The sequence below is a fragment of the Tenrec ecaudatus genome, chromosome 3 (assembly GCF_050624435.1).
Source record: "Tenrec ecaudatus isolate mTenEca1 chromosome 3, mTenEca1.hap1, whole genome shotgun sequence".
Lineage (NCBI taxonomy): Eukaryota > Metazoa > Chordata > Mammalia > Afrosoricida > Tenrecidae > Tenrec > Tenrec ecaudatus.
Window position 1 is genome coordinate 37,577,032 of NC_134532.1, and position 27,049 is coordinate 37,604,080.

The 27,049-nt window shown below is 41.7% G+C and overlaps 1 protein-coding gene across 1 annotated transcript; it reads left to right on the top strand.

The window, feature by feature from the left end:
• The first annotated feature begins 11,460 nt into the window (after positions 1 to 11,460).
• On the top strand, positions 11,461 to 24,908 carry LOC142442569 (uncharacterized). The gene is made up of 4 exons (XM_075543661.1): positions 11,461 to 11,528; positions 14,295 to 14,489; positions 18,003 to 18,129; positions 22,112 to 24,908. The coding sequence occupies exons 2-4, from the start codon at positions 14,475 to 14,477 to the stop codon at positions 24,166 to 24,168; spliced, it is 2,199 nt and encodes a 732-aa protein (XP_075399776.1). The 5' UTR covers positions 11,461 to 11,528; positions 14,295 to 14,474; the 3' UTR covers positions 24,169 to 24,908.
• Positions 24,909 to 27,049: the final 2,141 nt, after the last annotated feature.

The window sequence follows — 27,049 nt, forward strand, 5'->3', positions numbered from 1 at the left end:
CATTGGAGTAAGGAACCAGTGGAGAAGTCTGGGAGTCCAGCCCCAATTTCAACTATTAAGTGGACACCTGACCCTCTGACCAGAAAATTTTACTTCAAAGGACGGCATTGAATCTGCAGCTTTCAGAAAAGGACATATCTAATCAGCTCACATGGGACAGATGAAGGGAAAGGAGGAGAGAGTGGAGCACATCTGGCCAACCAGGGCGTGAGGATACTGTTCCCAATTAGAACAGCCAGTCCACAGAGAGGACCACATGGCCAGCCCCACTATGAGACATGAAGCCCCTCACTGACTCATAGCCCTACAGGGGACAACACCGGAGACACTGTGTGGAAATTGCACCGTTCTGATCCCACCACACCTAGGCAAAACTCTAAGGGGATGCAACAGAACAGCAAGGGAATGGAGCAACGAGGTCCCCAGGGTATGTTGAAGGTGGACTTTGGGGCCAGGGCATGGTGTCCCAGCAGACTGGACTTGAAAACACTCCTAAAGGCCAACAAACGATCGTTGAACTAACTACAAGCTTTTCTTTCTTGTTGTATTTTGTTGGTTGTTTTTTTTTTTTTTTTGTCATCTGTTGTATATTGTTGCTTGGTTTTACTCTGTATTGTTTTTGTGGCATGTTATTATGTCTCAGGTCTGTCTAAATAAGATAGGCTGGATGAACAATCTCGAGGAGAAAACAATGGGACCGACAGTTCCAGGGGACATGGGAGAGGGGGAGGTAGTGGTGCTAACAAAGTCAGGGACAAGGGAACAACAAGTGATCCAAATCAGTAGTGAGGAAGGTGGGGGAGGCCAGGTAGGGCATGATCAAGGGTAATGTAACCAAGAGGAACTGCTGAAACCCTGGTGGGGACTGAGTAGGGTGGTGGGATGGGGAAAGTCAAAGGAAATAGAGGAAAGAGCTGGGAGGCAAAAGGCATTTATAGAGGTCTAGATGAAAACATGTACATATGCAAATATATATATGAGGATGCAGAAATAGATCTATGTGCATATATTTATAGGTTTAGTATTAAGGCAGCAGAAGGACATTGGGCCTCCACTCAAGTACTCCCTTAATGCAAGAATACTTTCTTCTATTGCATTGGCATTCTATGATGCTCACCTTCCCGACACAACCTCTGAAGACAAAGCCGGTGAAACAAACAAATATGGTGAGGAAAGCTAATGGTGCCTGACTATCAAAAGATACAGCATCTGGGGTCTTAAAGGCTTGAAGGTAAACAAGCGGCCGTCTAGTGCAGAAGCAAAAAAAGTTCACATGGAAGAAGCACAGCAGACTGTATGATCACAAGGTGCCAAAGGGATCAGTTATCAGGCATCAATGAACAAAAAGTCATATCATTGTGTGCTCACCTCCATGATACGATTGCTGAAGACAAATAGGTGCATAAGCAAATGTGGCGAAGAAAGCTGATGGTGTCCGGCTATCAAAAGAAATAGCGGCTGGGGTCTTAAAGGCTTGAAGGTGAACAAGCGGCCATCTAGCTCAGAATCAACAAAGACCACATGGAAGAAGTACACCAGCCTATTCGATCATGAGGTGTCGAAGGGATCAGGTATCAGGCATCATCAGAACAAAAAATCTTGCCATAGTGACTGGGGGGGCGGGGAGACCCAAAGCCCATTTGTAGGCCACTGGAGATCCCCTTACAGAAGGGTTTCGGGGAGGAGACTCAGGGTGCGATGTAGCAACGATGAAAAATACAACTTTTGTCTAGTTCCTAAATGCTTCATCCTCACCCCACTATCATGATCCCAATGCTACCTTGCAAGTCTGGCTAGACCAGAGAATGTACCGTGGTACAGATAGGAACCAGAAAGACAGGGAATCTAGGGTGGACGATCCCATCAAGACCAGTGGTGAATGGTGATATTGGGAGTGTAGAGGGAGAGTGGATTGGAAAGGGGGAACTGATTACAAGGATCTACATGCGACCTCCTCCCCAGGGGATGGACAACAGAAAAGTGAATGAAGGGAAAAGTCGGATAGGGAAATACATGACAAAGTAATAATTTATAAATTATCAAAGGTTCATGAGGGAGTGGGGAGGGAGGGGAAAGAATGAGGACCTGATGCCAGGCCCTTAAGTGGAGAGCAAATATTTTGAGAATGATGAGGACAATGAATGTACAAATGTGCTTTACACAATTGATGTATTAATGGATTGTGATAAGAGTTGTATGAGCCCCTAATCAAATGATTTTTTAAAAAGAATTTGTCAACTTGTTTTTAAGGACCTGTGGCATTTTGTGACCCCATGAGTAGGATTTCAATGTAGATTCTGAGGGAAGAGCAGCGACTCCTTTCAGGAGGAACACTAACTATGTGTGCTGTAAGTGATAGTGAGACAGGGCATTTGGTAGCTGATAACTGTACAAGGAACCCCGTACATATTGAGGTGATTATATTGTCTATAGAAATCTTAACTAGAACTATGTTCTGTGTGATGTGACTCGTCAATGGCACCACTACCAGCCTGTGCTGAAACAAGGACACATAAGGTTTTCTATGTAAAGGATGTGGCTATTACTCCTTGAAACTGCAATTCCTGAGGGCATTTATATCTGATCCAGTGGGTCTCATAGTACTTAGTCCTGTGGCTCTCAGTTTCCTAATATGTTTGGAGTAGTTTTACTCTCTAGGCACCAGGGTAAGTCTATATGTGGCCATGTAGCATTGGCACTTACCAATAGTGGATAATCAGGGTCAAAGTTTTCAGATACAACAGTGCGTACTCAGAAGCCTTGACCTACAAGATCCTAGTTTTATTTTGTTGGGTCTCAACTTGGCCCAAAATTTTGTTATCAGCACTCCCACTTATCTCTTGAATATGTGCCTTAACTCTGTAAGTGAGAAGTGTGGCATTTCATCTACTGCAATCTCCCCATATTAATCCTACAAAATATTTTGGTCCTTTCTCCTGAAGGACAAATCACCCCTCCTTCTTCCCCGCCCCCAGAACTTCCCTCTATTTTATTCAACAAAACACATTATTGATATATGACATTCTTGTCTCCTTACTATAGTACATGATCATGTCTGGATTTTTTTATGGTTTTGTTCATTTAAAACTATTTTAATAGTGTTATAGGCATGTAATCCACATATCACACAGTTCATTAGTTCAATCATAACAAGAAGATTTGTACACTCATTACTCAATAAAATTATTTTTGAACATGTACTCCCGACTCCATGGTTAAAGCACTTTTAAAATAAGTTGCATAATCATTATCATTTCTAAAGAGAGCTCCCTTCCCCATCCCACATGCATCGTTTGCTCCCTCAATACCTACTCTCCCTAACTCCCACCCTAACCCCTACATCCCTTATAAACCCTTGCATTAGTTCTTATGTCTATGCTTCTACTCCTTCTGTGTTTAGCAACCTGTAAAACAAACAGAAGCAGTATAAAGAGAAAAAATACGTTGCAAGGATAATACAATAATATGACAGAGATAAAAATACCAATAGTTGGTAAGAAAGAAAAGACCAACGTGAATTGGTATGATTTTTGTAAGAGCTCCCAATAAAATGGTTTCGGGGGGTAATTGTCATACATCTGAGTGTAAGTTCGAGCCCCTGTCCCAACCACCGCTTTTTGAAAAAGAGATAGGAAAGTGTCCATTTGGGATGGTGTCTGGGTTTGAAATGAGTTCACCTCTTTGTGATGTTTGGTTTCAGATGTATTCATAATAGTGACTTTATTAGAGAGAAACCAGGCTACTGCCAACAACAGGTTGCATCAAATTGGGGCCAACTCATTGTTCAAAGTTTACATTTGCAAACCCATAAGGGCTGCAGCGACCTGCCCAGCTCCTGGAACACAGGGAGGAGGATGGTGGGGGATGGAAGAAAGACAGGAGACCTGATACAAGAAGCTGAGGCAGGTGGAGCCTTTTCCCTGATGAGGAAGGAGACTTCCTGGCAACTGCAGCGCATTAATTTATACAGGCACGGCATAAGGAATTTCATGGCTAGTCGAGGAGTGTGGGAAGCTGGGAAGAGGAAGCATAGTTGATGGGCAGATCATCGTGCTTCAGCGGTTTTACAGGGAACAAGAGGGGAACTGTCAACTGTCTCTTAGGTGAAGGACACGGCCCTGTCTCCGCCAAAGGAAGTGATGATCCTGCCCTACTAGTCCAAGAAGTAGACAGTTTTGCCCCCAAGAGTTTGCCTCCAGCTTCTCCCAACCTCCACCAGTTGCATCTCACACTGCACACCTGCAAACAGGGACATTCTGGTCAGCAAAACCCTCTGTGTCATCCACTGTGTCTCTCCACCATGCACATTCACACATGCTTGTTCTCTGTAAAACCACTTCTTAACATAGTAACAAGGAAAACCTGGATCATCACTCAAAGGTGACTTGTGTTCAGTCCTGATAATTGAATTTGGACACCTGGGAATTCCAGAGTTGAGGCACTTCTCCCAGGGCTGGTGTGGTTTTATCAGCAGAAGGAAGGGTCGACACCAGTAAGTGAAGTGCATGACTTCTGAGAAGGTCATCACAAGAGCAGATGAATGTCCTAAGTATCATGGGGAGTCTCAGGGGTGTTGTTTATGATGAGTTAGGCTGCTAATTACAAAGTCAGCAGTATGAACCACCAGTGGTTCATTGGGAGGAAGATGAGGCTTTCCACTTCCACTGAGATTTGCACCCTAACACACCTACAGGGGCAGTGCTACTCTGTCTCCTTGTGTCTTTTGAGAGGAAATGACTCAACGACAGTGATGGTTTTTGGATGTGCTTTTGGAAGGACACTGCATTCTGGGTAAAAGAAGGTATGTATAATTTTACTAAACGGAGAGAACAGATCACTTTATTGCATCTTTTAATAAATAGACAAAATATGGGTAGAGGCACTGTTACCATCTCAACTTTATAGGTGTAAAACTACAAATGAATTTCTTAAAATTTCAGCTGTGTATCCCCCAGAGACTCACCTCATGCTCTTTGTCCATGTTCTTTGAGCTTTTAGGGGAAAAAACTAAGATTTTGAGGTAAGCTACTTCAGTGCTATAGGGTGAAATTTGTAAGATTTTCATAGGAAACTATCAGAGGACAACTCTTCATACCTAAAAGAATAGGTGAGCACAATGTCCCAATGGGGAATAAATCCTCAATTCTTCTATCCACACATGTGCCCATCATTGCATGTTTCCATTTTCTTAAAAATTCATAATATGTTCCATGTTCTATTTCCTCAGTTTAAAAAAAATCTTTGAAGATTAACGATTTATAACAAAATTTACTCATCATAAGCTTCTGAGTTAACTTTTATGTCTTTAACTGACCCAATAGATAGATTATACAGCCCCCGTTAGTCTTAATTATTGGTGTTTTTCCCCACACTTGTGCCTCTGGTCTTGGGCCACAAGCCAGGTTTGTGATAAGACAGACTTTAACCTACTTTGTCATTTATGCTTCTTGCTTCTGCTGTCATATGTTTATTTCTCATTAAATAAAACTTTTAAATAATAGTCTTATACTTACTTAAAAATGACTTCATTTTTCATGCTTAGATCTTTGGATATTTTTAGTTGTATGTCTGTGTGTGGCGGGTGGGGGACATGATCTGATACACGGATTCATTTTTCGGCACATGGAAATCTTAATTCTTTTTTTTTTTTATTATTAGGGGCTCATATAACTCCCACCACAATCCATACATATACATACATCAATTGTATAAAGCACATCTGTACATTCATTGCCCTCATCCTTTTCGATGCATTTGCTCTCCACCTAAGCCCCCTGCATCAGGTCCTCGCTTTTCCCCTCCCTCTCTGCTCCCCCCTTCCTCATGAGCCCTTGAGAATCTACAAATTATTATTTTGTCATATTCTTGCCCTATCTGGCGTCTCCCTTCACCCCCTTTTCTGTTGTCCGTCCCCAGGGAGGAGGTCACATGTAGATCCTTGTAATTGGTTCCCCCTTTCCAACCCACTCACCCTCTACTCTCCTAGTATCACCCCTCACACCCTTGGTCCTGAAGGTATCATCCACCCTGTGCCTCCAGCTCCTATATGCACCAGTGTACAACCTCTGCTCTATCCAGTCTTGCAAGGTAGAATTTGGATCATGGTAGTGGGGGGTCGAGGGAAGGAGTAAGCATTTAGGAACTGGAGGAAAGCTATATTCTTCATCGGTGCTACGTTGCACCCTGACTGACTCATCTTCTCACCTAGACCCCTCTGTGAGGGGATCTCCAGTGACTGACAAATCGCCTTGGATTTCCACTCTGCACCTCCCCCTTCATTCACTATGGTAAGGTTTTTTTTGATGATGCCTTATACCTGATCCTTTTGACATCCCATGGTCGCAATAGGCTGGTGTACTTCTTCCATGTGGGCTTTGTTGCTTCCGAGCCAGATGGACACCTGTCCCCTCACCCCCAGCCTCCAAGAGCCCAGACACCATTCCCCCTGATAGCCGGGCACCATCAGCCCTCCTCACCACACCTACTTATGCACCCATTTGTCCTCGGCGATCGTATCATGGAGGTTTGCTGCCAATGATAAGATTTTCTGTTCTGTGATGCCTGATATCTGGTCCCTTAGGAACCACGTGATCACACAAGCTGGTGTGTTCTTCCATGTGGGCTCCACTGCCCCCGAGCCAGATGGCCGCCTGTCCATCCCCAAGCCTTCAAGATTCCAGACGCCAAATCCCCTCCACAGCCGGGCACCATCAGCCCTCCTCATCACACCTACCTGTTCACACGCTTTGGCTTCAGCAATTGTATCGGGAGGGCGAGCATCACATAGCGCCAATCCAATAAAAGAAAACATACATGCATTGAGGGAGTGCTTGAGTAGAGGCCCAAGGTCCCTCTGCCACCCCAATACTAAACCTATAAACATAGACACATAGATCTATTTCACCATCCTCATATATATATTTGCATGTACACATCTTTGTCTAGACCTCTATAAATGCCCTTGCCTCGCAGCTCCCTTCTTCACCTCCCTTGACTTTCCTCCTGCCACACTAACATGCTCCGTCCCCACCAGGGCCACCGCTACACCTCTTCTTCACGTTACCTCACCCTTGGTCATTCCCTAACAGGCCTGCCACTCCCCCCTCACCATCAATTTGGATCTCATGTTGTTCCCCTATCCGTGGACCAGTCAACACCTCCTCCCCACCCCCCCACCTCCCCTCATCCCAAGTCCCTCCAGAACTGCTGGTCCCGCCGTCCCCCCTCAAGACAGTTCATCCAACCCATCCCATCTGGACAGACTTATCTTTATGATGCACCTCCTGTGATCCCACAGTCTTGAATTTCCCTCTAAGCAACTCTCCTCGGCTGGATTCTGTGGAGTCCCCCTGGTATGTGTCACTCCGTCACCATCTTCCCGGAAGTCCCGGAAATCTAATTCTTACAGAATCATTTATTTAATGGTTACTTCACGTAAGAGGATTTAATACTCTTATATTAAATAAGTTTACCTCAGTTGTATAAGCATATAATTTTTACTTTAAAAGTTACTCCATTGGTCTATATGGAGTTCCTCTGTGAAGGATTACACTCGATTCTGCTCACCAAATGACAGGTGATTTACACTCACCCAGAGGTGCCTGAGAGTAAGGTCTAGTGAATCACTTCACAAAGATGCCTGGAAAGTAAGAGGAGGAGGGACTGCATTTGTCTAAATGGTGAGATTCTGTTTTGCAGGAAACTGTGGATGACAGTGGAATCCCCAATTATATTCATTGGTATATATTATTTATTGCACATTATTTTCCTGATTGTTTGATAGCCATACAGCTAAACTGAATAAGGAATGGTATATGTATTGAATGTTAAGCATTAAATAATTTAACATTTTGTGAATGTAAAAATCTATATTACTATTTTAGGTAATTACTTGACTAAACAGCATTAATCTAAACTTTCTGCACCTCACTTCATCAGAGATGTTGTTGGGTGCATTTGTGTCAACTTTAATCATCATGGTTCTGTGTCCATCAGAAAAAATACATAAACTGCCACATCTTGGACCGTCCCCACTTGTTCCTAGAGAACAATTTTGTAGCCACTCTCTGTGTATCTAATTAACTATTTTCCTCTATTTTGCTGACACTCTGTCAAACAGGATGTCCTTCTCTAGGAACTGGATTCCCTGATCAAGGGTTCAAAATATGAGAAAAGTCCCACTATTCTCAATTCTAAAGAGCATTCTGAGATATTAGTCTGCAATTTCTACCTCTTGTGACAAATTTGCTATTTTTTTTATCAAAGTTTCCTTCCATTGAATGTTTGCTTTTTTATGACTCCAAAGAGTAACTCCAACCACAAAGGTCATTCCAGTTCCCCTGTTCCCTATGTTAGAGATCTCCCTCTGCCTGAAACACTTGTGTCTGCATAAACTGAGACCATGAGTAACAAGCATCACTAATGACATGTCACAAGTACAGCCCCAGGTGTCACCACATTAATTATCTCAGACATAGAAAATCAATCAGTCACTACTCACATTGCAGAGGGAGCAAAGCAGTCAGACACCTGACCCTTCAAGTTCTGATTAACAGACAGAATGATAATAACCATGACAATCTGTATGCTAAGAAGGAAAATTGATCATATGGGATACCAATGAAGGGTCAGGGTCACTTTTAATATTTGGACTGCAAACAGAGAATGCTAGTTTCTCCTATCAAGCTTGCAGTGAGGAGAAATTTAGAGAAAAACTGTCCAGGGGATACTGAGAGCTAAGAGGGGAAGCCTTAATTCTAACACGTAATCCTCCCTGTCATTTTCTGTGCCTGTCTATGGCTTTGTGTATGTGCTCAGTGGGTCCTGTGCGCCCCTGCTGCCCGTGTCTCCCCTTCAATGGAGTTTTGTGTCTGAACTTACACTGACATCCCCTCACTGTGCTCCTTGCACAGTAATCCATGGCTGTGTCCTGAGCGTTGATGGAGTTCAGCTGCAGGAATAACTGATTCCTTAGTGTGTCTCTGGTGATGGAGAGTTGGCTTTGGAAGGATGGGTTATAACTTGTACTACCCTCATAGCATATTACTCACATCCACTGCAGTCCCTTTTCTGAGGTCTGGCAGATCCAGTTCCAGCAGGAAATACTGGTGATGGAGAAAACTGAGACAGTGCAGGTGAGGGACTGCTTTTGGGAGGGCTTCACCCATCCTGGTCTCGACTGCTGAGACTGCACTCCTGTAAATAAAGATAATTGGTCTCTGTCAATTACTTGCAGTTACAACCATTCCTATAGACCCAGGTCAGATATCTGAATCTCCCACCTTAGGGAACTGTCACCTGGCACAGGAGAACAGAGCAATAGCACACAGAGCAATAGAACACAGCTCTGCTTTGCCAAGAGACCTAGAGTTCTGCTGAAGATAACTGACAACCTTCAGTGCTCAAGAGTGAAATTTTAACCTAGTGCCTGAAGAATGATTTACATGTGTGAGTTTTAAAAGTTTGGCATTGAATAAGGAAGACCCCAAAAAATCTATCCATTTGAATTGTGGTCCTGAAGAAGAAAGTTGAAAGTACTGGCGACTGCTCAAAGGACAAACTGTCTAACTTGGAGTGAAGTGAAGGGGTATGGAAAGAAGAAGGGCTTCAAGGAACTGGACTGACAGTGTCTACAACAATGGGCTGAAGCATGGGAACGATTGTAAAGAAAGCGCAGGAGCGTGCTGTGTTTTGTTCTGTTGCGTACCGTTCGCTATAGGGTTGTAACCAACTGGATGGCAGGTAACAACAACAAATGTGTGATGGTTGTGATTGAGTCATTTGAATGACAGAAAGCATGCTGGCTGGGAAGTAGGTTGACCATAACACAGAGTCGTGTGTAAGCAGAATGGTCACCAATGTGATACCGTGTCTGTAAACATAATTGTTTAGGATCTGATCCCGTGATTGCAGAAAGGTAATGAGTCAAGAGGCAGTACAGTGGAGAGGTCTGACTAGAAGATCTTCCAGGCCAGTTAGTAGCAGAGAATCTGATGGCAGGGATTCTGGCACCTGAGCTACCCAATGTAGATAGCAGGTAAGGGCTGAGAAATCTGCTATCCACTGCCTGTGAGCTAGGTCACATAGCAGTAGAGAGGTTGCTAGTGCAGAGACCAAATGCAGAAATGCTGTACTGACCTGGAGTTAGACCAGTGAGCAGCAGAGAGACCCCCACTGGCAGAAAACTGTCCAATGCTCTGATCAAGAATTGTATCAACAGGGAATATTTCTGTTCCAAGGTTTATCTGCTTCGAAAGCTCCCCTGGTTAGCCAACTACATACAATTTGTATCTTGTTACTTTCAAATTATTATTTTTCTTTCAACAAATACCTTTTTTGGGGGCTCTTACATCTCTTATCACAATCCATATGTTCCTCTAATGTGTCAAGCACATTTACACAAAAGCCACCATCATCATTTTCAAAGGATTCTCTTACCACTTGAGCCCCTGATTTCAAATTAATTTTTATCCCAATGTATAACCCGTTTCCAGCCTCCAATTAACTACATACCTGTGAGTGTGGTGTGAGTCTGTACAGCTAGTGGATGGAGTTGTCAAACCCAGCTGAGCAGGGAGTAAAGTACAGGGAACTGTTGGGTTTAGAAATAGTGAAGGAGTTGGAGAACAGTAGTGGTATATCTGACCTCCAGCTTATAGTAATCACCTTTATGCTGATTGAAAATCTATTCCACTGTGAATTACTCAAATAATTAAGCTACATCATAAATGCGTATCTCCCCACTGGTTATTACAAATTCCTTAAATTTTTTTCAGTTTTCATTCCTAAATAAATTAGCAATAACTTAATGGCACTACATTGTGACGATTTAAAAATACAAACCTTAAAATTTACAATCCTGTTTTTTATTTATATTGATCACATTTCATGTGTTACCTAGACATGTGTTACCACCCTACCAAATTGAACATCCTCAGACCAAGACTTCCTGTTTTATAGCTATGACTATATAATGAAAATGTAAAGTATAATAGGTATTGTGTATGTGCGTATATATACATATATATGTTGAAAAAATATATGAAAATCCGTGAAATCAACATTTAAAGGATCCCAGGCAATAAAATTTCAAAACTAGTTGATATTTCACAGCAGAAAGATTGCATCTATATTTGAAAGTGAGTGACTAACCTCATGAACCAATGTGGAGTGATGGATTGCTTTTATATGGCCTTTCTGTCCACTGCTTTGTCCTTCTCAATAAAAGAATGGGTAAGGCCATGCAAATAAGGTGTATGAAATTAGAACAAGTGGGAGGCACACATACACATACACCCACCCACCCTTTCCTCTTTTACGGAAAGTAACGCACACATGCTTTCCTTTTGTACGGATAGTATCTAAGCATGGCGGCTTCCATCAAGTCTGTGAAGGGCGGGGCCGGAAGTGCGTGAATTTCGGCCCTCGGCGGCCGCCATAGTCACGCTCTGCGTTCCGGTCGTTCAGGAGCTGCGGCGGGAGTTTGAGGAGGGTCCTGTGCACCGGCGGGGCGGTGGTGCCTTTGGGAAGTAAGTGTAAGTTGTCGGGACGACGGTGAGAGAGGAGAACAAGTGTGTTTCTGTCTCTGAAACAGGGCGAGCGACGCGCCGACGTGCGGCGTCAGGACCCGGGCTCCTGAGGGCGAGGCGGAGCAGAGAAGCTCGGTGGGCAGCTGGCGGGAGCCATGCCTTCTGGGGTCCGACAGGGAGAGCGCCCACCACAATCGCCGGGCTGTCCTCGCGTCAGTGCCAGAGGGCTTTGCACCTCTCCCTGAACGACAGAATTCACTGGATGGACAACCGCTTATAATTGTATTAGAGCTTCTTAAATTCTGAGCGCTCCAATTTGCAAAAAGTGGTGGCCTCAGTGGTTACAGATTGGGCTGCTAACTGCAAGGTCAGCAGTTCAGAAATACAAGACACATCTGGACAGAAAAGCAGGGTTTCTACTCTTGTCAAGAGTTACAGTCTCGGGAACCCACCCGGGGCAGGTCCAACTGCTCCTAAAGGGTCGCTGTAATCGGAATCCACTCGATGGCAGTCAGTGGGGTTTTAGGTTTGGGTTGCTGATGACAGTGATAACTCAGTGTCCATTTGCTGCGTCCTCACTTTGATTAAGCCGCCATTAAATTCTCTCTGATCATTAACCAAGGATATAGATCATCTCCCCCTCCGGAAGAATGCGTGAGAAAGTAGATTGCCTGCACTCCTCTGCAGCCAGCCCTCTCCGCGGGCCTGCCTCGGTGTATGCCTGATGGAGGTCACCTTACTGAGGACAGAACAAGGGACATTGTCGAGTCTTGCTTGACTGGCTTTGTATAAAGGTCCTGGAGCAGTCTTGTAAGTTCTTCTATTGAATAAGGTACATGTCCTAGTCATGGTCCCTTTCCTGCTTCTGAAGTCCCACCTGTACCTGTGATGTATTGATCTGCCACCAGTCATGATCTGTGACATGCCTTTTGTTCTATGCCCTGTTATCCAGGGTCCAGGCTGTGAATCCTCAGGTGTTATTTTGACCTCGTGCTAGTGGTCTCCCTTATCCATCCGGTTGTGTGTGTGTGTGTGTGTGTGTTTTGTTTTCTCTTAAAGTTCAGTAAATGTTCTCCTGAAATTATATTTGGCATAGGGGTAACTTTTGTTCCCTAACACACAATTTGGATCCTAAATAACTCAAGATACAGTTCTACTTTGGGACAGCATCTTGACAGCCATACCTGCAGCTAAAGTGCGGCCCTGCAACCCCTTGGCTTCTGTCCTGAATGGGCAAGTGTTACAAAGGTCTTTTAGTTCTGTGTACGTTGGCAGATCTGGTTCCCCAGATAAATACTCAGATGTATGCCACTTCACGTATTAACCTCCTGCCCAGAGGCACTCAGCTCTCTTATTCCGTGGCCTGGCAATTGCACTGCTCTGTCTCAGTCTCTTGGTTCTGCTGCCACCATGTCTCTGTTGCTGCTTCTCCCCATCACTTGCTCTCTTGTGTCACAGCTCTCTGTCTTCTACATTGAAGAGTTTCAATGCAAGAATCTGAGATCCAAAGGCCCCTTCTCCTGGCTCTCTCATTTTTTTTTTTTTTTGATGGTAGTGAGATCCCAATTTCTGTCTGAGAAATGCCTCAGTTAAACCTAACAGACGTCCAATGTGACTCATTGCCAGGTTGGGTTTTCAGGCAGCTTATTTGCATAGCCCCAAGTCTCAAGGGTACCAATCTATTGTTTGGCAATTTTCACAGTTCTCTTAAACCAAAAAAACCAAACTCACTGCCATCAAGTTAACACTGACTCATAGCGAGCCTGTATGACAGGGTACAACTGCCCCATGTGGGTTTCCAAGACTGTCACTCTTCAGTGGACTAGAAAGCCATGTCACTCGTGAAAGAAGAAATCCCATCTTTCTTTCTAGGAGAAATTGGTGGTTTCCAACTGCTGACCTTGCTATTAGAAGCCCAACAGTAACCACTATGCCACCAGATCTCCTTTTCCTCAATCACATTGACGGATGACACACCCACCTAAATATTTGGAAGGAGTTAAGGGGCCATCACTAGAAAGATGTACAGGCAACTAACTGCATTGAGTTACTGCAAATAATGCTACAATAAAAATGTTCTTTGTCTTGGAGTTCAAAAGTGCACTCACTATGGGGGAATGTATACTTCTACATATATATATATGAATTTCAAACTAATAGGTGATATATGTGTTTAATATGGAGCTGTGGTTTTTGACAAGTGTTAAGTGTAGGACTGCTAACCCATTAGCTGCCTGTAGTGCCTCTATAGTCTCGGGAACACTGTGAACCGTTCTCTTGTGTCCTATCGTTGCTTATATGTGTAACTCTACTTGATGGTGAGTTTTAAAGTGTTTCTAAAGTGATTGTACAATTTACAGCTCTAGAAAAACAGCATTCAGTTTTAAATAGTTCTTTATATAGCCCATTTCAGATTTTCCAGATTCTTTAATTAACATAATCATCATAAAGGTTCATTGATTTGTCATTCTCCTTGAGAGTCACACAGTAAGGAATTGATATTTCATGTGTCTTGAGGTAGCGGTCCAGGTTGTTTCTTATTTTTGACATGTGTATTTGATTACCCAATCTCTATTTATTATAAAGTCATCTTTTACACATAAGTCTGAAAATTATGAGTTTTAGCTTTTATTGCTCATGGTATTAAGATGTTTTCTGTCACTCAATAAGGAGACCGTTAACAGTATTGGGGACTGTGTTAAGAAGATGGACAGGAACACTTACAGCATCTGGACCTAAACTACTCACATTGTATCCTCCCATCAGCCTGCAGATTTTCACCAACCAGCAGCTTAGAGGAAGAAGGAAGAAGTGCCTGGTTTGGGTATTATTATTTCTGGGATGTCCTCCTGAGAGGCTGAAATTCATGAGCATCATTGGAGCTGATACAGATAAGAAAAACATAGAACATCCCAGTTGCTGGCAGTGTTATAAGGACCAAAGAAAATGAGCAAGGCTCAGGTAATTCTGATGCATTTTTTCCTTTTCTGTATTACTTACTAGAAGTGTAGAAGCCTGTATAATACTGATTCAGTTCACTGGATAGTGGAAATTTGAAGTAGTAGAAGTTAGAGATGAACTTTGACTCTGACTTCAACATTGGGATGGAGAAGATTAGGAATATGTTGATCACAGGAATAACACTAAACTACTGACATTGAACATAATACATCACTAAGGATTCTTTGGATGATATTAGCTTTCAACTGATATTTCATTATTTTATGGCCAACCCATGAGAATCATTCAAATTTAACACTATGCTAAGTTTTTAAGGAGAAATAAGATCACTTCTTTAGGAGAGTCCGTTATTCCACGGGTTTTTTTTTGTCTGAGTGAGTTTCCGTAATGGTTCTTTCTGAAGGTGGTGTTGAATAATATCCCAAACTGCAGCATTCTCATTAATGCCTCTGAAATGGGCCTTGTAGGAATACTAATTTTAAAATGGTTGATGGCTTCTCACTTCCTCTAATTAGAGATGTAGGAGAGAGAACCATCCATCAGCATCAGCCCTGATTCATGTGAGGCAGAACTTAAACGTAAATCTACCCTCCAATGGGTTTCCAGTTCTGACAGCAGTTATATTTACACAATTCTCTCCTTCGCAGATCATTAATTTTTTGCAGTGGCCACATAGAAATTACAGTCCAGAATCACAGGCACAAGTTTTATTAAGTAACAAAATGTAACTTGCTAACAGAATCAATAGGATAGACATTGGGATTCATGTTAAGGAAACATGTAGGCAGATTTGCGCTCCTTCAGAGCAGGCCTGTTCTCTGTGTCCCTCTCAGACACTGTGCCTTCTGAATATAGGCTCATTTCTTGGTTCCATCTTTATCAGTTCATCTATATCAGCTCGTTATTGAGATTGTCCTCTGGATTTTGCCGGCCTGTTCCTCGATCTTGGCTGGAAAGCTCTTTTTTGGCTCTGTCACTGTGTCCCATGTGCCCTGGTCATTATCTTCATTGGTATAGCTCTTGATCCATGAATATTACAGTTCATTTTGCAGGACCAGCAGTAGACCTGTCCCTATGAGGTAGAGCTTCAGGATGCTCCATGATTTGCCCTGCTGTATCTCACAAAACTAAATAGCCATCAAGTAAATAAATCCCTGTTCAAGGTGTGGAAGCTGGTGAGTCCCAAATCCATAGGTCAGGTATCACTCTGGAGCAGTGGTTCTCAACCTTCCTACTGCCGCAACCTTTTAGTACAGTTTCTCACGTTGTGACCACAAATCATAAAATTATTTTTGTTATTACTTCATAAGTGTAATTTTGCTACAGTTATGAATCATAATGTAAGCAGGATGTGTTTTCATTGTTACAAATTGACCATAATTAAAGCATAGTGATTAATCACAAAACAATATGTCATTATGTTGTGAAATAATTCTTTCTAATGACAAAAAAATGAAATTTTGTTTTGAAGCATGTGTAGCATGGGTAATAGTCTTCACACCCGGTACTCATATGTGGGCGTATCTGCATGTGAGTGGACTTGCCTGGATAAAGATAGAGGAGGAGCGGTATCTTGGTTCCTAAGACCATTGGAAATATGTGTGTTCCACTGGTCTTAGGAGACCCCTGTGAAAGTGTCATTAGACCCCCAAAGGGGTTGAGAGCCATAGATTGAGAACCGCTGGTCTGGAAGGTTCTCCTCATTGATGTGTTTGCAAAGGCTGATGAACCAGATCACCAGGACAACAGTACACTGCCTCACAAGGTGAAGTTGTTGAATCTGGTCCGATAATAGGTTGCAGGGGCTGAGGAACCCAAATGGGAAGGTCAGACCAACAAGCTTTTGGCTCATGGAGTGGAGGAAACTTTCAAGTAAGTTCACACAGGCGGCTAGCAGTTGTCATTCAAAGAAATGGCTCATGAATATCTGGAAGCTGCAAATCCCTAATCCATGGGTTCCTTCTGAACTGTGTGGCTGCAGCGGCTAACAAACCCAAATCAGCAGCTCAAATGACAGGATAATGCCTCACTGTTTTTCTCAATCCATGCCTGCAGGCAGTTCTCTCTCTCCCTCTTAATATGATGGCTTATTGGGCCAACCTAGCACCTTCCCTGCCTAGCCAAGGTTAGGAAGGCTCCAGAGATCCACCCAACAGAACTAGGAGGACCCCCTTGGGGAGCATGTAGTGAAAGATGGCAGGTTCAAGAGGACCTTGCAATTAAAGTTAAGGTAATTCGGTCCAAAGGTGGCTGAGAGAATTTGTCCTAAGGTTGTCAAGAGGAGCTTGTCCTAAGGTGGCCATTAAGAGCTTAGAAAGTTGTTCTGCATTTAGGAAGGGAGATAATGTCTGTGAACATTCTGATCTTGGTTCTGACTTATAGCTTCTTGTTCCTGTTCCCCAGTTGTACCTTGTTCATTAATAGACCACTTTGATCTATTGAGTGTTGTGTGACCACAGCAACAGATTATCAAACCCAGAAGTGAGACAGAGTGGTGTGGAAGGACTGACTTTTTTTAGTGTTGACAGAAAATGTTGGAGAGTTGAGGTATGTTTGACCGCCCCCATCTGCACTGTTCCTGGTACATGTTGCCACTAAAGGTACCGAGCCTCTTATAATGGTGATGCCGTTAGAAACCCTAATTCCATTTAATAACAAACAGGTGTTTATCTACTTTGAGTGATTATAAAGCTGAGCTATTTCTAGAACATTCAAATAATGTTACTGGACCTCGAAATTCTTATTTTATGAGTGGGTGCATTATTTTCGGACACTGGGGTCCCCAACACTCCAAAAGTTATCCTCGGAGTGACATTGCAGTTGTGGCAAATATTAAAAGACAGAGAGCAGACAGCCGGACACAGGGGCTCTCTTCCCATGTCAGACCTGAGGGAGTGAATATATTTTCCAATGGGTATATATAATGGAGCTTACAGATCTTTCCATAAGGCATTCATGTCATGCAGTTAGCATGTACATAGTTAATGGGTCATATCTTAAGTGGGTAAAATTATAAACAATCAAGATGCTGAGTTACCATCTTAACCTAGTGTTAGTTGACTTCAAACCGGCCCTGTGCCCTCCCAGGTGTTTGCTACATTTATGTTGGTCTGGCTCTAGAACCTGATTGCTCTGACCTCCACGTAACTTTCTGGCATAGTGAAGTAGCCAGGCACAGAAGTGATTCATCTACTATGGGAGCTTCTTTAAATCTGCTCCTTAATGTCGAGCTAGCTATTGTAAGGGGCACATTATTTGACCTGGAGAATATGTATTTGAAAACATTTCTCAGAACACTGGAGATCTTTCTAAAAATAGGCCTAGTTTTCTGGGCCGATGGTCGTGAATGTAGAAACAAGGAGAAATATTGTCTGCCATGTCCTCAGTTAATGACACATTATGGAATGAAGTACCGCAACAGTTTTATTACTGTTTTGCTTTCTTTATTGTAAGATATATTTTTAAAATCTTCAAGTGTAAAATACTCCATTAAATAAACTCCTCTTACTACAGGAACCACTGACATTCAACGATGTGGCTGTAAAGTTCACCCGGGAGGAATGGCAACTCCTGAACCCTGCTCAGAAAACCCTGTATCAGGATGTGATGTTGGAGAACTATCACAACCTGGTTTCCATTGGTGAGGAGAACTCTCAAGTCATTGACCTCGTCACTGGCTTTTCCTGTCTTATATGTTAAAACTTTGCGGTGTTTGTGGTATTCTCAAAGAGGTAGATTCTCATTGCATTATCTCAGCCTAAGTTAGTGGGTTAGGTCTTCTGCCCTTGAGAGAACACTATTTACTTTGTTCCTTTGAGCATTATTTTCCTAAAAATACAAAATTCTGCAGATTTTACAAGCTTTACATTAATGTTGGTGTCTTAAGATTCAGTAATTTCTCATAAACAGGTTATCGAGTTGTCAACCCAGAACCTTTCGATTGAAACAAGAGAACTGTGTTTGGTATTTGACGCAAGGTATAATGGAATTTCCTCAGAGGCATGGTCAAAATACCTTAAGGGGAATTGGCTGGGGTAGTTGATTCAACAGGGAGAAGGCCTCATATCTATGATAGGGGTCCAAAAATGCATAAAAGTGTGTGCTACTTTGAATGTGAGAGTTCACTTGTCCTAGATGTTGAGAGAAGTACACCTGTAGCTCTTATGAGATTAGATTTCCATTTTCTTGTTTTCCACTATTGTATGTTTGCTTCCATAATTTTCTTTAACATTCTGAAATTTTCCCTTCTTTTATGTTTCCACTCTACTATGAAAATCTGTCTTGCACGCCTCTCTCCAAACAGAGAACTCTGAATTTATAACTCCTCTGAATACAGCACATTCCTCCCCTACTGAGTCAGAATGGATTGCCATTTGCAGTATGCAGCACCGTCTTGCATCTTGAACTCCCATCATAAACGGTCTCCTTTGGGCTTCCTTAGCTTCCCCCCTTGGAGTTTCTCTAAAGGTTTTGGTGTCCAATTTCTCATTCGTTGTCCTGTTCCTTTAAAGTTTTCTTCATGCAGGTGACATCTGTTCTTTCTGTTTTCTTAGAGAGATGGTCAAATTGCCTGCTCTGTTGGAATTCTTTAACAGACATGTTTCTCCATATTTTATTCCTCTTGTTAAAACACATTTATGACTTCTGTTATTTTTAGGTATCTAAAATCATCTTCCTAACAAGAAAATTGTTATCAGCTTAGAACATACTTTAGCACTGTACCTTCAATATTTTTGTACCTGTAAGATTTTTATTTTAAGTTGTCTATTCCTCTAGTAATTTTCTAAGTGGAAAGGGCATTTTTAACATCTTATATTCTTGCTTTTTTCATTAAGCACATGTTTGCTGTAGATTCCTTAGTATACAGTGTGTCTTCCTTAGGCCCACCCCTTCTTAACAGGTCCAATACATGAAAGATGACCGTTGCTGCTTGTAAAGAACATTTTTGCAACATATTCCAATAGATTTTATTAGTTATTCAAACAATGCATAGTGTATTCAATATTGCTTTCTTTTCTTTTCTGTCTTTTGAGTAGCCTTTTGGTTTCCATATGGAAGTTGGCTTTCATGTCATCCCACATCCCATCTGGTCTCTGTCATTAGTCTTCAGTCAGTCTTTTATTCCTCAAGTTTATTCTTTACATAGTCTCTAAGCTTTGTGCTCTAGCTACTTTGGCTAGCTTCTACTTGGATTTGAGCAATTTATGATCTGTTCCACAGTTAACCCATGGGCGTGTTTTGACTAATAAGCGTCACCACCATTTTTTTTTTTTAGATGTGGTTGATTTGATTTTCATTTGTTCCATTCTGAAAGCTCCATATGTATAGTTTCCATTTCTGGTGTTTAGTAAGGAATTTGCTATGAATTCATCATTAGTCTCAAAATTTTATCAGTAAACTTGTGTGTCATTTCTGTGACTAAGATCACATTTTCCAATTACTGATACTTTCCCCAAATTTTACATTCATCAGTGTACATGATTGTATGGTTGATCAATGTCAGGCTGAAAAATTCATGTAAATTTTTCAATATATTTTTAAAAATATTTTATTGCGAGCTCTTATAGATATCATAACTTCCCATAGTTCAATTACATGGCGCAGTACTGTACAATTGCTACCACCTTTTGAAAACATTTTCTTCTTGAATTCCTTGATATCAGCTCTCCTTTATCCCTTCTCCCCCTCTCCCCTCAATTTCATTGTTGTGGAAAACAGAACCTGGATGAAAGTGTAAGCAGCCTTATCTCTATACTCCTGAATACAGGACTTGGAAGACCAGTACTAGTGTTGGCAGAAAACCTCCACAAGCCCCAAAGCTAGAACTGCTAATGCACAATCTCCACATAGAGTTTTCCCCACAACTGCCCTCCAGTAAGTTGTTAGTATATAGCTGCTACAGGCACCTGACTTCTTGCTACTCAGCTGAAAGATGCCTAGCTTTAAAAGCAATCAGGTTCCCTTTGTTTCTGTCACTCAAGGAATCAATTATCACTTTGTCTCTTAAATGCCCTCTGGTTGGGTCCTAAAGGACAGTTGTGTAATTGAAGAGCAGAAATAAAAAGGCCTTGCATTCTTTCACCAGTTTATGTAATCTCAGAGCATGCAGCCCACCCCCCCACACACACACACAGGCAGACACCTACCTGCCTAACAAAGTAGGCAGATCTTTACCCGGGAGATCCTGAAATAATTGGATGAGCAACTTAAGACCAGTGCTGAGAGTAGGTGGAGTGGAGTAACTGTCTCCTGAGTGGGGAGAACAATAACAACAACATGTCTGCTTTTGTAGTTTCAGCTGCTGGCAGGTAATAATTAGTCATGTGCATGTATGAAGTATCATTAAGGTAGCACTATAATGAGAGGATATTGTGGCGATATTTAATTAGAGAATTTGACTGGGACTCTTCTCCAACTTAGTGAATGCTTCTATGTTTGCTTTAATTGGTGCACAAAACTAAATAACACTTGGACTAACTGGTCTTGCTTGCAGGCATATGAATATTAGCCTACCACGGACAAAATTATACATCAGGGAAAATATTGAAGTGTTTTTTTGGATAATGAATATGATGACAATCTTCTTGAATTTTGTCAATCTCAGCTTTATAAACTACTTGATTATCTAATTAAAAATAGCCAGTACCAGTCTATTAAAGCTGAATAATGCATACACTATCAAATTTTACCATTCCATTTTGTTTTGACAACTTACAAAATTTTCATGAAAATATTGCATGTGTGCCATTTTCCAATTAGAGGATGTTAGCAGCTATTTTTTTTCTCATTTTCAGTCATGGCATGTCAAGCACTTAAGGTCCCCAAAGCTCATCCTCCATCCACATCAGTACTGTTGAGTGTACTTTAAGGATTTAGTACTTCCTCAGTGTTATTTCATTGCCATTAAACCTGAGGGGTTCATGTTCCAGAAGTCGATCACCAGGTCTTCCTCCCAGTCCCTATTTCTGGAGAATCCACTAAGACCTGTGCACCATGGGTGGTCCTGCTTGTATTTGAAACACTGGGTGGCAGTGCTTCTGGCATCACAGCAACCTGCACGCCACCACAGAACAACACTGTAAGATGAGTGCTGTGAGCTAGAATACAGACTCCATAAACATAAAGAATGTGTTTCTGTGCCATAATCCCTTTCATATATACCTGTAAAAATGGTTTTCTCCCAAGTAGGACATTCGACATGTTTCACATTCCCAACTTTATCTAGTACTTAGTTGTTTTTCATTTAGATTGATGAAATGGATACATCTAACCTCTACCAACTGGAATTAGCAAGTCTTCTCACTCCTGTGGTCTATTGGTCTCAATCTCGTCCTTCCGCTATGTTTGTTGTATGTTTTCATGTACATCTTTAAGCATATATCAAATCTGTGTCCATTCATCACTTTCATATCCAACCTGATTTCTATAATAACTGTTTTTATCATTTGGATTGTTTACATGATGGTATTTTGTCCAATGGGCAATAAACAGTAAGCATAGTGTTTTATTTATATTCATATAAGAGGGTTGTCACTAAAGATCTACTTTAAATCAATGCATTTTTTAAGGGGTCCATTGTAAATCAAGATGTTGAAAAGAGTCAATGTTCTGTTCTTTTATAGAAACCCAGAAAGATGATGATCATTTGCTTGAGCACTTGCCATGTGAAAGATGCATGGACAGAATAGAACAATGCTATAAATTTAATACATATTCTCAGCATAAAAATAATTTTCCTCTAAAGGAAACTTATGAGATGTTTGGATTACATGAAAAAATTATAAAATCAAATTTAATCATTCTAGAATTAAATCAGAACAGAAGCAACAAAATCCACAAGTCAGGTGTGCTCAGTGAAGATGAGAAAACTTTTCTCCACATTGTACAAGAGCAATTTTGTACTGAAATGAAATTCCCTGAGTGTGAACCACCCAGGCTCATGAAGTCACAATGCAGTCAGCATCAGGATTGTGATGAAATTGAGAAACCACACACAGGCGATAAATGTGGAACAGACTTCATCGAGGACTCTGTGCTCTATGAGCAGCAGATTATTGATGTACTAGATAAGACCTATGAATGTAGTCAGTGTGGGCAAATATTCAAGAAAATGTTCAAACTCAATGAACATTATCAAAAAAGTCATGAAGGACAAAAGCTAGGAAAATGCTTGCAATGTGGGAAAACTTTTCACAGTGTATCATGCCTCAAGGGACATCAGGAACCTCATGTGGCAGCAATGTCCTATGTATGCAGTGAATGTGGGAAAGGCTTCACCAGGAAGAGTGATCTGACTGCTCCTCAGCAAATTCATAATGGAGAGAAACCCCACGTATGTGGTGAATGTGGAAAAGCATTTCTCAGGAAGAGTAAGCTTACTGTTCATCAGCTAACTCATACTGGAGAGAAACCCCATGTATGTGGTCAATGTGGAAAAGCCTTTTTCAGGAAAGATGGCCTTACTGTTCACCACCAAACTCATACTGGTGAGAAGCCCCATGTATGTGGTGAATGTGGAAAAGGCTTTCTCAGGAAGACTGTTCTCACTGTTCATCAGCGAACTCATACTGGAGAGAAACCCCACATATGTGGAAAAACTTTTATCAGGAGGAATGATCTCACTGTGCATCAGCAAACTCATACTGGAGAGAAACCCCACGTATGTGGTGAATGTGGAAAAGCGTTTATCAGAAAGAGTATGCTTACTGTTCATCAGCAAACTCATCTTGGAGAGAAACCCTGTGTATGTGCTGAATATGGAAAAGCTTTTATCAGGAAGAGTAAGCGTAGTGTTCATCAGCGAATTCATACTGGAGAGAAATCCCATGTATGTGATCAATGTGGAAAAGCCTTTCTCAGGAAGGATGTTCTCACTAGTCATCAGCGAACTCATACTGGAGGGAAACCCCATGTATGTGGTGAATGTGGCAAAGGCTTTAGCCAGAAGAGTGCTCTCACTGTTCATCAGCGAACTCATACTGGAGAGAAACCCCATGTATGTGGTGAATGTGGCAAAGCCTATATCCAGAAGATTTCTCTCACTTTTCATCAGCGAACTCATAATGGAGAGAAACCCCATGTATGTGATGCATGTGGCAAAGGCTTTATGCACAAGTGTACTCTCACTGTTCATCAGCGAACTCATACTGGAGAGAAATCCCATGTATGTAGTCAATGTGGAAAAGCCTTCCTCAGGAAGGATGGACTCACTGTTCATCAGCGAACTCATACTGGAGAGAAACCTCATGTATGTGGTGAATGTGGCAAAGCCTTTATCCAGAAGATTTCTCTCACTGTTCATCAGAGAACTCATACTGGAGAGAAACCCCATGTATGTGGTGAATGTGGCAAATGCTTTATCCAGAAGACTGCTCTCACTGTTCATCAGCTAATTCATACTGGAGAGAAATCCCATGTATGTAGTCAATGTGGAAAAGCCTTCCTTAGGAAGGATAGACTCACTGTTCATCAGCGAACTCATACTGGAGAGAAACACCATGTATGTGGTCATTGTGGCAAAGGCTTTATGCAGAAGACTGCTCTCACTGTTCATCAGCGAATTCATACTGGAGAGAAATCCCATGTATGTAATCAATGTGGAAAAGTCTTCCTCAGGAAGGATGGACTCACTGTTCATCAGCGAACTCATACTGGAGAGAAATCCCATGTTTGTAGATAATGTGGAAAAGTCTTCATCACAAAGACTGCTCTCACTGTTCATCAGCGAACTCATAAGAGAGAAATCCCATGTATGTAGTCAATGTGGAAAAGCCTTCCTCAGGAAGGATGGACTCACAGTTCATCAGCGAACTCATACTGGAGAGAAACCCCAATGTATGTGGTGAATGTGGCAAAGGCTTCATTCATAAAGGAAATCTCAAAACATCTACAAATTAACAGGAGAAAACCCCTATGTTTGTGGTAAGTGTGGTAAAGAAGATGTGTGGGAATAATTCATCCTGATGATGAATGGACCAGAGTGAACCTCAGCCTCCACAACCCTGAGACAAGAAGAACTAGATGGTGCCCAGCTTCCACTGCTAATTACTCTAAAGGGATCACAAAAGAAGGTCCTGATTCGATTGGGAGAAGAAACTGGAACAAACCAAAATCATAAATTAAATCATGCTTACTGGTCTGATGTAGACTTGGAATCCCGAGATTATGGCTTCTAGTGACTCTTCACTCTTGGACCTGTACTCACTCCTCTGACTCAGATTTCAGCCCAACAATATACAGGCTTGGAGGGTAAGAATTACATCTGAGAGGTATACACTCCTTAGAAAAATCAATGATACTAAATCAAAAGGACAGCATTTGCTTATGGATAAGAACTTTTGAAAGTAAGAAGGAATAGGAAAGAAGGATGAATAATATAAAAACACAAGGAGGATTGAAGTGGGAAGAATGCTGGTATGTCTTGGGAGTTTCAATTAATGTATGAATTGAATGGAATCCAATTTACTCTGTAAAGTTTTAAAATCATAAAAAAGTTTAAAAAAAAATGAAGAGCTCATGTGTCATCAATGATTTCTTGTAGGATAGTTATCAGTAGCTGTAATGGGTTTGGGTAACGAACTTTTACCTGCGTTTCTAAGCTTTCTTGACATAAATCTACAAAATTTAAAAATAAAAATTCAGTTAAGATGGGAAACTCCACAGGAAGTCATGTTACATCACACACCAGTGATCTCACGCAGAAGGAAAGCTCTGGCTGTATAGTGACTTTGCAAATACCCTCCTTGGTTTCTCTCAGTGTTAGTAAACTACAGTAGGATTTTAACCACTAAGCCCACTGCACTTGGAAAAAGCAGCAGAAAGGGCACAAGCTCAAGGAAGTATAATCTACAGACATAGCTATTTATTATAGATTTTGATACTGAGATATATGCCACAATAAAATACTGGTAAAAAAATCTGGCTCAAAGACAGTAAAGATATTTCACAGGATTTAGGTTGCATTCTTTACAAAGGAAAGGGGAAGTATTTAAATCAGGCTATTTGGAGTGCCTGCTCTACCTGAATTTTGCACATACTTTACGGCCACTGTAGTCAAAAGAGTGGTACTGGCATAATGACAGATAATCAGACCAATGGAAAAGAGCTGAAGACCCAGAAATAAAAACATCAGCATACAGGCAACTGATCTTTGATAAGGGCCTCCCAAATATTAAATGGGAAGCAGATGCCATCTTCAATAAATGATGTCAGAAAAATAGATATGTACCTGCAGGAAAATGAAGCAAGAACCTTACCTCACTTTGTACTTTGTACTTTTTTCTTTTGAATTCGTTTTTTTTGAGAATTTTTTAATAATTATTTGTCTCCTAACAACAGTATTGGCATAGACAATATTTTCTAGGGTGTTCTAAGAGGAAATTATTGCACAATGTGCAGTAGTGAGTATACATTAGAATGAAAAAATTGAAGATATATCTGAGGGTGGGGACAAAATTTGAGACTCAATGTGATCTTTTTTTACTGCATTAAATATTTCTAACTTTGACAACAAATGACAGTAGGTAGTATCTGAATTGTAAACTGAGGTCTGAACAATACATAGTGCTCTGAAATCTGCCTGGTGAAAGATAGACAAAACCTATTCCAATGAAAAGAAGACATGGTCAGATGCATGAAGTTTCCCTAGAGTCTATGCAAGGTGGTCCCTGGAGAAGTGCTGACAAGGTGGGGAAACCACAATTTCTGAGAGGAAAGCCTCACTGCCTTCATTCCTTGCCTCGGCTGAAACGGAGTTTGTGTCTGTGTTCACACTGACTTCCCAGCACTGTAACTTGCTCAGTAATACATAGCTGTGCCCTCAGGATTCACAGAGCTCAGTTTTAAATAAATGTGGTTCTGGGAGGTGTCCCTGGTGATGCTGACTCAGTACTGGAGAGCTGGATTATATTTTGTGCCCCCATTATCCCATATTACCCCAATCCACTCCTGACCCTTTACTGGAGCCTTTCCAGGTTACATGTTATCTGGTTAAAGAGAATATAGAGACAGCACAAGTGAGAGACAGGGTCTGTGAGGGCCTCACTAGTCCAGGGCCTGACTCTTGTAGCTGCACCTGGGCCTATACAGCTGGGGATAGAAACCCAGTTAGTCATGTGCTCGGATACTGCACTCCCAGACTTCATGTTTGACTCCCTGAACCACTCACCACCCTGAGTTACCAGAAAGAGGAAAACCCACACTTTCTTCGTGTTCATGTGGATAAGATTCGTGACACCCAGAAAATGCTCTCTAGGTGAGAAGGAATATGAATTTAAATCCATGCATGCTGTGCTTTCATTTGGGTTCTTGTCAGGCATTTGCGTGTGGGAGGTGCATGGTATGTAAAGGTGGAAAGGACTGAATGGGGCCCCTGCCTCTGAGACTCACACTAGAAAAGTGATGCTGGTGGAGTCCTTGGGAGAACACAGCCCTCTCTTTGAGGTCTTCCCTCTACCAATCATGCGGACAGCTGTGCAGATTTTAAGTTTAATGTAGTTTTACATCCATTACCATCAGAAGTACAAAGATGATCTGGTGAAATTAAAGACAGTCTCTATCCT

Bases quoted from the DNA above. Each gene is read 5' to 3' on its own strand.
- LOC142442569 (XM_075543661.1), top strand. The intron at 18,130-22,111 runs GTGAGGAGAACT...GTTCTTTTATAG, and splicing joins TCACAACCTGGTTTCCATTG to AAACCCAGAAAGATGATGAT.